At 56.3% G+C, this 10,385-nt stretch overlaps 1 protein-coding gene across 1 annotated transcript in view; it reads right to left on the bottom strand.

Moving 5' to 3' along the window:
• The window catches only part of SPNS2 (SPNS lysolipid transporter 2, sphingosine-1-phosphate), a 38,995-nt gene extending 28,968 nt beyond the window's left edge, over positions 1-10,027 (bottom strand). Inside the window, exon 1 of the mRNA XM_055576847.1 lies at positions 9,479-10,027. Within this exon, the coding sequence (XP_055432822.1) occupies positions 9,479-9,848 (370 nt within the window). The 5' untranslated portion in view covers positions 9,849-10,027. The remainder of the gene's footprint in view (positions 1-9,478) is intronic.
• Positions 10,028-10,385: the final 358 nt, after the last annotated feature.

Raw genomic sequence — 10,385 nt, forward strand, 5'->3', positions numbered from 1 at the left:
CACTGGCCTGGGTGGTCTGAACCACTGTGGCTTGCACATCATGGTCCACAGGCCCCCAAAGCCTTGACACAGCCGTGCCCTCTTCCTGGGCTGTTCATCTCCACCTGTTAACCTCCACCTCATCCAGGGCCCAGCTCATTTCTACCAAGGTTCTTCCACCCCCCAGCTCCCTCCTTTGGGGCTCCTATTGAAGAGATGCCTGTAACCTTGAGGTACCCCCAGAGCTGGATGAAATCTGGCCTGACTCATCCATCTGGCTGGTCACAGATATTCACAGTGACTCCCCATCACTGCTGGCCCCTCAATCCCCCCCAGAGGAGCCAGGTCCAGAACCCAACCTGCTGACATCACTGAGTCCTCAAAAAGGCTGAGGTGTAAGAGGAAATCCACACTGATGTCAGGAGCCCCCAGTTCAGACCAGCCTCAGATGCGAGGTAGGGAACGTGATCCTGAGGTCTCTTTCTGCCTCGTCATCCAGTGCAGTCCACCTTGCCTCTCTCAGAGTAGCACACAGCATAGCTGAATTCCTAGGCGCATGGGCTCTGGGTTCAAATCCTGACTTCTCCACCTTCCCTGCTATGTGATCTCAGGCAAGTTATTTAACTTCTCTGTGCCAGTTTCCTCCTCTGTAACAAGGATTAATTTTTTTAATTAATTTTTGTTATAGTATACTTGATTTATAATATTGTGTTAGTTTTAGGTTATACCAAAGTGAATCAGTTATATATATATACATATATATATATACACACACACACACACACATATATCTCCACTCATTTTTAGATTATTTTCCCATATAGGTAGGTCTTTATAGAGTATTGAATAGAGTTCTTTGTGCTATACAGTAGGTTCTTTTTAGTTACCTTTTTTATATATACTAGAGTATAGAAGGCAGTGACACCCCACTCCAGTACTCTTGCCTGGAAAATCCCATGGACAGAGGAGCCTGGAAGGCTGCAGTCCATGGGGCCACTGAGGGTCAGACACGACTGAGCGACTTCACTTTCACTTTTCATTTTCATGCATTGGAGAAGGAAATGGCAACCCAGTCCAGTGTTCTTGCCTGGAGAATCCCAGGGACGGGGGAGCCTGGCGGGCTGCCATCTATGGGGTCGCACAGAGTTGGACACGACTGAAGTGACTTAGCAGCAGCAGCAGAGTATACATGTCAATCCCAATCTCCAAATTTATCCCTCCCCTTGCCTTTCCCCTTGGAAACAAACCATAAGTTTGTTTTCTCTATCTGTAACTCTATTTCTATTTTGTAAATAAGTTCATTTGTACCATTTTTTTTAGATTCCACATATAAGCGATATCATATGATAGTTGTCTTTCTCTGTCTGATGCACTTCACTCAGCATAACAATCTTTAGGCCCATCCATGTTGCTGCAAATTGTATTGTTTTGTTCTTTTCTGTGGCTGAGTAATATTCCTATATATATATGTATATATGTATGTATATCTATATATCATAACAAGAATAAATTTTAACATCTGCTTTATATAGTTGCTGTGAAGTTTAAATGGGTTAATCCTGTAAAATGCTTGGAATGGTGCCTGGCACATAGTAGGTAGTCAATAAATGTTATAAACCTTATAAACCTGATCATAGATCATTAACTCATGGTGCAAGAGCCCTGCCCTGTGATCAGTTTCTGGAGAATGGGAACCCCCACCTCAGTGTTCTTTTCTCCAAAATGGGGCAGATGGCGGGTGCCGCTTGCCATTGGCCGGTCCGTCTTGGAGGGACCCTGGTCCCCTTTGGAGGCCTTACAGCTGGCTCAGTCTGGAAGTCTCACCCCTGCTACCATGCTGGGCTGTAGCTCCCGCCCCGGTAATTATAGGGGCCTGAGGGCCTGGCTCTGCTGACCTGGCTCTGAATGGCTCAGGCTAAGAAACCACAGCCTGGCCCCACCAGCACCCACCCTCTCCTTCCTGAGCCTGAAGGGACTGACCAAGGCAGTTCCTCAGCCAGGGACCTGGGCTGTCAAGAAAGCTCACTTCTACCTGCCCCAGAGTGTCCACAGGGCAAGACCCTCCCCCCATCCCCCACGGACAAGCTAAGTGACCTCTGGGAGCATCTGGCCTCTATTCTGGGGCCCAGGTTGCCCATCTGAGAGTGACCCAGAATCCCTAGACATCCCTGCTGTGTCCATCCTAAATCTTAATCGAGTTTGTTCTATATACACTCTCCCTCCTACCCCCCACATCTGCCTAGAAATCTGGATCATCAATGTAAGGACAGCCTAGTGGTCATCTCTGCAGGGACCATGAGGATGGGGCCCCAGCCCCACAGTCTCAGCCTCTCCCTAGAAGACCTAGACTCCAAACTTGGCCCCTTAAAGAGCACCCATAGCACCCCTCCCTACCCACAGCCCTGCCTGCAGACCCTGCCAGCCTGAGGAGAGCAGAGAGCCTTCCCCCAACACCCCACCCCATCCCCTACTCCCCACCAAGCCTCTCTGCCCAGAGTGGGCGGAGACAGGCAGCTGGGCCTCTGGCCTGTGGTTCTGGTCTGTCATTTGGGGCCGGCTTTCCTGGAACTGGACTCAGCCTTAGCAATTTGGGGGCTTTGCAGGGCCACTCCTTTCCCATCTCAGCCTCTCCGGCCCTGTTCTGGTTCAAGGACTCCCAAGACCACCAGGGGCTGGGGACAAGGTGGTCACACCCTTATCATGACCCATGGAGGGTGTGGCCTGTGTGGACACAGACCCAGGATAAGGCCAAGAAGGTATGAGGGGAGAGAGGGTAGGGAGAGATAAGAGACCTCGGAACGGCATGGCTCAAGCCCACGAACCCTCAGCCGTCTCCCTGCATGTTGTGCAAGCGGGCTAAGGTGACTGGCGACACCCGCTCCCACTTCTCAGATGGAAAATTGAGATTCAGAAGATGAAGGAAACAGACCACAGAAGACCAGGCGGGAGATAGGCTGAGCTGGCCTCCAAGCTCCCCGATTTGGCCTCTGCTCCCCATTTCACCCCAAAAAACACCAGAAAAGAGGCTGCAGCCAGCCCCCTCTCAACATCCACACCAGCCACTCTCACCCGGGTGCTCCAAACAGTGTGTGACTAAGTAACAACATCCCACCCCAGGCACAGCCCTCTACAGTTTACAAAGCGTAACTGTGCTCCTTGCCGTCAGAGATCCCATTTGGCAAGTTCATGCCGGGCAGGGAAAGGATCATGAAGACTCCACGACGGAGGGGTCGGGGAGAGGAGAAGACCCCAGCAAGGTCACCACGGAGGCAGAGAACTGAGGGCAAGGCAGGAGATGGGGCCCGCACCGCTAACCTCCAAACTCTGGCTAGTGCATCATTTTTGCTTCTTTCTCACTCTAAAAGAAATGCTTCTGCCCTCAGCCACATCTTTACCTAGGGCTCCTTCCACCAACCCCTCAACCACCAAGAGAGGGCCAGGACCAGAGAGGACCAGCGTCCTGCTTCATCCCACCTGGCAGTGTGACCTGGGACCAGCCCTTCACCTCCAGTGCCCCACCTGCAGAAGAGGCAGAACCACCCCAGTGCCCTCCTGCATGTACAGGAGCCATTCTGTTCAGCATGGGGCCAGGGAGCCCCATTGTCAGGTCTGCAGGCAGGGCAGACAGGGACCACACTGACCACTGCCCCCACTTCCTTCCTGGAGACACGAGGCTTGTAGCTCATTGTGAGCCCTGGTCAGCACAAAAGGGCAGCAGTGGCCACCACAAGAGAAGCCCCAGCCTCGGCCACAGGGGCCTATCCTGGTCCAGGGTCATCCAAACCTACCAGTGCCCCTTCAGCCCAGAAGGATGGCTTTTGGGGTCAGGCCAGGCTGGGGCAACTCAATTCTGTCACATAGTCGGCCAACAAGAGCCAAGCCTATGCCTATCCCTCACATGTACTGGGGTCACAGAGGTGACCAGGCTCAGCAATCCTCGAGGCTAGAGGGAGACAGCTAGCCTATAACAGGGCTAGGTGCCATGACGGATGTGGGACAGAGTGGAGGGGACATAGGGAAGACTTCCAGGAAGGAGGGCAGAGGCACCACTGAGGCCCATCAGCAAAAACTAAGTTTGGCCCCTGCAGCAACAGGGAAACAGACCTGGCTATCTTAGGAAAGGGAGATATAGGCAGAACCGAAGTCTAGCAGGCGAGAGTCCCTGAGACCAAGTCACGCGCCCCATACTGCCCTTGGGAGCAAGACCCTGACCACAGAAAAAGAGGAACAAAATCTTCTACTGTGGATTTAAGGCTTAGAGAGGGTCAGGATCTGCCTTAGGTCACACAGCAACTCTGACAAAGCCAGGAGCAGCCCAGGAGATGGTCAGGGCCCATGGGGAGCCCAGCCCCATGAGCCTGGGGATCAAGACAGTGTCTTCTTTGCCTCCTGTGCTCTCATCCCCCATCTACCCTCAGGATTTCAGGCCCCCACACCCAGGGCTTCCCTGGCGGCTCAGACGGTAAAGTGTCTGCCTGCAATGCAGGGGACTTGTGTTCAATCCCTGGGTCGGGAAGATCCCCTGGAGAAGGAAATGGCAACCCACTCCAGTACTCTTGCCTGGAAAATTCCATGGACGGAGGAGCCTGGTAGACTATAGTCCACGGGATTGCAAAGAGTCGGACATGGCCGAACAACTTCACTTCACACCCAGGCAGAAACAAAAGCCACTTCCTGTCAGGGAAGAGACATGAAACTCCTCTCTGAGCAGCTCTGGCCCCACAACCTCCCTCTCAGCCCAGGCTATATACCCTGCAGTGTTCCTGCCCCAAAGGGGAAACAAAGGCAGAAGCTGGGCGGGTCACTGGCCCTGAGTCCCAAACTAAGGTAGTGAGTTTCAAGGCGCTTCTCTGACAGGTCATTGGCACAAAGGAGGTGCCAACAGATCCAACCGGAAGGTGCCTAAGGAGGAAAAAGGAGCTTGAAAATGGGCTGCTAGTGGTTAGTCACTGGGGTGCTGGCATTCCAGGCCGGCCCAGCGGTGCACCTGGACACTGACCTATCAGACAGGCATTCTGGAATGTGGCCCCGGGACACCCCACCCTGCAGACCTTACGTAGTGCTGACTTGGTGGTGACTAAGGCAGGGCCACTCAAGGGGTCAAATGAAGCCACCTGAGGGGGCAGGGCGGGAGTGGCGTTGATAATCCTTATCCACAGAGATAGCCACGGAGCATGGGGACTGACCTGGCTTCTACACACTCAGGTGACACGGCAGAAGGCCCGGAGCCTCCGTTCCCCTAAGTGTTAGCTCTGGACAGATTCAACAAAGCAGACAAAAAAAGAAAAAGACCCAAGAGCCCATGCTTGGCGGCCCTTCCTGCACCCAGCTCAGGTGTTTGGGGAAGCCCCCAGTCCCAGCCAGGCCTGCATTCCAGGCTGGGTCCCTGTACTCCTCTCTCCTTCTGGTTTGTGTTAGTGAGCGGTTGCCATGGATACCGGTCTCAGCTTCTTTGGCAGAAAAGACTCCCCCAGGGCAGGGCTCTGCCTCTCCTCCTCACCAGCCCCTGCTCCACCCAATTTTAAGTGCCTGATCTGCCAAGGGGCTGGATCAAAGGGAAGGAAACTGGGTCTCAGGAAGGGAACAGGTGCCCCCAGAGAAGTTAGGGGAGAATAGTCCCCTAACTCTCAAATAGTCATTCAGCAACCATGAACAGGGCCATGCCAACTCCTTCTTGCTGGGCCTGGTTCCAGGAAAAGAATGCTGCCTCCTACACCCTCAGCTCTGCTTCTCTTCTATAGATGGAAGAATGGAAGCCGGGGGCACAGGCTTCTCAGGCACCATGGTGCTGCGCTGGTAAGGTGAGACTCAGGACCCTCAAATGAGAGGCTCCACCCCTTCTCCTGACCTGGCAGCCACAAGTGGGCTCAGAATGGAGAGTGAGTGGCTGCCAGGCTGGTAGGGGCCTTGGGAGTGGGAGCCGTGTGCCCTAGGGGAGCTCAAACTGCTGCTGTTAAACTGAGCTGAAATTTATCTGCCTGGAGGGCTTCCGCCCTAGCCAGCGGAGTCTCCAGTTTTCCAGGTCAGAAGCAGGAGGGGCATGCTCTGTCCTGCCCTGGAGAGAAGACCACATTGGAGGCTTCTGATCCTGCTCCTCCCTACCATGTGACCTTGGATAAATGCCAGCTCTCTCCCAGCATCCACGTCCCCATCCACCCAGGGAGGTGGAGGGCAGGGTTAAGAGGTGGCTTCTGGGCTACATCAGTTCCATCCAACTGAAGCAACGCTCAGTAAGAAAAGCCAGAGTGGGAGCCTGGCCCTTCTCACCTGCTTCTGAGGCCTGCTGCCCTCAGGGGGTTCTCATGGGGAGGAGGAGGAGAAGCTGTAATTAGCTCGATCACCCCGTGGCCGTGGCGCTGGGAATGCCAGGATGGAGGCAGAACCTACTGGAGTTCCCAGGATGGTGAAGAAGGAGGGGATTTGCCAAGGAATCCTAAAAGGAACTGTGAGAAAGTGAGAAATAGGAGGGCACAATGATCGGGCGGCCACAGCTTGGGCAGAGCCATGGAAGAGCAAGGAAAAGTGAAGATCTCCTAGGAGTCTGGCCTTGTCCTGGGCATAAAAGACATTCTCAGTTACACCACAACCGTGGGAGGTAGAGGGGAGGAAGTGATCAGCCGGAACCCAGGCGACATCCTCAAGGTCACACGGCTGGGAATTTGAAGAGCCTGGATGTGAGCCCTGGCATCAAAGACTCTAGACCTTCATTATCCATCGTGGTGGCCCCAAGCTACTATGACTATTGGGAAATTGAAATACAGCTAGTCTAAACTGACACGTGCTATAAATGCAAAATACACTGAGTTTTGAAACTCAGTATGAAAAGTAGGCAAACTATCCCATCAACAGCTTCTATGTTGATGATGTTGGATACAGTGAGTGGAATAAAATGTTGTTCATTCATTTCATCTAGTCTTTTTACTTTTTTAAATGTGGCTCCTAGAACATGTTAAATTATATTCGTTGTTTGCCTTATATCTCTTTTGGACCAAGCTGGTCTATTCCATGAAAACAGAAATGCACAGGATGGATTGAAAGGAAGAGTGTGGGAACTCTCCCTTTTTTTTTTTTTTTTGATGGGGGAGCCAGGGCCAGATGGTGAGATTCTCAGGGATCAGGTGGGTGCAAATATCCAAGATGACTGAGCCATGGACTGTCAGCATCGCCTCATCTGTCCCAGCTGGACAGTCAGCAACAGGTGGACTGAAGCCTGAGATGACCATTCCCCTGCGATCCCCCCAAACCGCCCCCCACCTCCCAAGACACATCAAGCCATAGTAGTTGCCATAGAGACAGTAAATCTTCCTGAAAACTGAACTTGGCAACAAGGGGGTGGTGGTAGGAGAATCCACAGTAAAGAGAGAGGGAGGGAGCCAGGCTCATCCGGAGAGGAAATCTGTGTGTGCTGTGTGCTGGGGGCAGGGTGGAGCAGGAGCTCCCGGCCCTCCCTGGCAGGACAGAAGGGGATGCACAGCTCAGACAGTGTTTGCACAGAGCTTTCAGGACCTTCCTCCCTACTGCTCCACCCCCTGTTACCAATTTACCAAAAGTTTCCTATCTTATTCTCCCATTCTGACTCTGGGACCCCTGTGGGGGTGGGGGCAGATAAGTACCAGCCCTCCTTGATCCCACCCTCCCACCTCAGCCACTAAGCAGAGTCGGTTTCCCTAAAAATGTCAGCGTGTGGGTCGGGTAGGGGTGAGGGGTGGTCTGGGGCCTGAAAAGACAAGTTGGTGTGACAGAGCCAGAAGCAGGCCGTTCATTGACCAGCTGAGAGGGTGGGAACCAGGTAGATGGATTTAGATGGAATGCCAGTTTTGTCGTGCCCTCTCTGAGCCATTGTGGACAAAGGCCTTGGTTTGCTCATCTGTGGACAGAAGTTGACTATCCGCAGGTCCGCTCCCCCGCCCGTGTTCTCTGACTTCTCCCCACTTTTGGGTGGCACCTAAGCTCCCAGGTCCCAGGCAGGATGGCACATGCATGAGATGGGCTGGCGTGCTTGGATGGTGCTGACTACTCCAGCTCACCAGACCAAAGTAAGAGTCCCCTGGGGACAGCTTGTCCCAGAAATTGGTGCCAGGGGTACCCCTTTCAACTCCCCGCAGAGAGGAACAGAGAGAGAAAAGATTTTGAAAGTGGGAGTCGGGGAAGGCAGAAGCCTCTGCTCTCCCAGCACTTGACACAAAACCCTATTCAACAGACAGGGAGACTGAGTCCTGGCAAAGGGGACCCAGGTGGCATTATATTTTATGGTTTAGGCCAGGATTCACCTCTCATCACAGGCACAAAGTTCTCTGTAGAGTCTGTCCAAAATTTCTCCCTGTGTTTTTTTTTTTTCTTTTTCTTTTCTTTTTTGTAGTTGCAGATTTTACTAAGCTGTGGTTAGGCAGGTTCTGGGGCCAGCGGGCCAGGATGTCGGGGATCCAGTCACTAGTCTCCTATGGCAGAGAGCCCCCACATGCAAGTCTGGCCCAAGTCCTTTTCTCTTAAGGCTGCACCATTCCCACCCAGGAGCAGCTCAATTTAGGGAAAAGTCCCTGCTCACAGACCCCTGAGAACTGGGGGAGGGAAGGCAGCAGACTAGAATTCCCAGAAGGCTCTTTCATCCCCAGAGGGTCTGAGGATCAACCACCTCAGAACGGGGAAGAGACCTAAACACCAGCTAAGACCGGCCCAAGGTCACACACCAAGCACAGAGGAGCAGATTCCCCGCGAGAACTCAGTTGTTCTATCGACCCCTAATCCCTCCCTGAGGAGGCTGGCTCCCGGAGACGCTCACAGAGGACTAGGCAGTCCCTCTCCTGCCCCAGTGGCCTGCGCCCTACCCCAGGCCCCAACCGACAGAGAAGAGAGGGAAGAGTCTTCAGGCCTCTAGCCAGGGCCAGCTGCAAACCTCATCCTGGGTCCCCAGGCGCCGCGGACCCGCCCCGCCCCTCCCTCCACTCCCCGCAGCCCCAAGCCTTTGTCAGCCACGCGCTCACACGCTCACACACACACATCCGCGCCGCCCGCGAGCACACACTTGGTCTCCTCTGGCGCACACCCGCAAGGGGCGCGCGCACTCGCGGCACGCACGCAGGGGAGTGGAGGCGGCGGAGGAAGGAAGGAACTGACCGGCTACGGACGGACAGACCGCCTGGGCTGGGGGAAGGGGAGGAGAGGCCCAGGAATCTGAGGCTGGGGAGGGAGGGGTCGCGAAGGCCAGAACGCCGAGACACGCAAAGGAGACTCTCGCAGAAGAGGACAACGGATGGGACGTCAAGGGCTGGCGGGGACGCGCGGGCTACTCCAGGGGTGGGGACTCCCCCTACCCCTGGCCCGGGGGGTGCGGGGGCGGTCCCAGGATTGGACCAGTAGGTCTTGGGGGCATCACTTGTCCAGTGGTACCTGAGGCGAAGGCCCTTAGGGACCCCACGAAAGGCTTGGATATGGGGGGCTGCCCCGGGGTACCTCCAGGCAGAGGGTCCTGGTTCTCGGACTGGGTGGGGCACTGGCTCACCTGCTACGGTGTACCTGTCCAGGTAGTTGAGCACGTTGCCCAAGCTGAGGATGGCGGCGGCTGCCCCCCGCCCGCGGCCCAAGCTGGCTGGTTTGGGCTGCTGCGCGCCCGGGCCCTTGACAGCCGCTGCGCAGCCGGGAGTGCTGGGGGTGCTGGGGGGTCCGGAAGGGGCCCGTCTCACGCTGCCCGACAGCGTCTGCACCTCATCGTCCGCGGTCGCGACTCCAGCGGCGCCCGCTGCCCGCGCCCCGCAGCAACCGCCACCGCCGGCCCCTCGCTGCGCCCCCCGGCGCCGGCGCCTCCGCTCCGCGTCCGCCTCCTCCTCCTCCGCGCCGCCCGCCGCCGCCGAGGCGCATTCCAGGCACATCATGCCGGCCGGGATCGGGGCGGCGGGGGGCGCGGGGGGCGCGGGGCCCAGCTTGGGCCCACTCAGTGCGTGTGTGCGCCGAGGAGCCGCCGCTGCACCATTCCGGCCGGGCCCCGTCGGCTCCTGCGCTCCGGCCCCGGCTGCAGCGCTGCCACCGTTTCAGCCCGATGCGCCGCGGTCGCCGCCGCCGCCGCTCTGACAGCTGCGGCCCGGCCCCGCCCACCAGGCCCTCGCCCAATCAGCCCCGGGCTCGGACCACAGCCCCGCCCCACACGTGCTGCCCCCGGGGGGCGGAGAGGGGGCCGGGCCGCAGAGCCCCTCCCGCCCCACGGGGGCGCAGTCACGCCGGAGCCGCGCGGCCGCCGAGGCTGGCGAGGACCCGGAGGGGGTTTGTGGGGAACCACGGAGCTAGGGGCCGCGTGCGGGAAGTAGGACTCCCTGGCACCCACTCAGTGCCCTCCCTCTCCACCCCCTACCGCAGCGGAGAGTCTGGGGGACAGTTGGGGGGCTGGAGCTCAGGGCATGTGGACATCTTGGAGA

This window comes from Bubalus kerabau, chromosome 4, assembly GCF_029407905.1.
Source record: "Bubalus kerabau isolate K-KA32 ecotype Philippines breed swamp buffalo chromosome 4, PCC_UOA_SB_1v2, whole genome shotgun sequence".
Classification (NCBI taxonomy): Eukaryota; Metazoa; Chordata; class Mammalia; order Artiodactyla; family Bovidae; genus Bubalus; species Bubalus kerabau.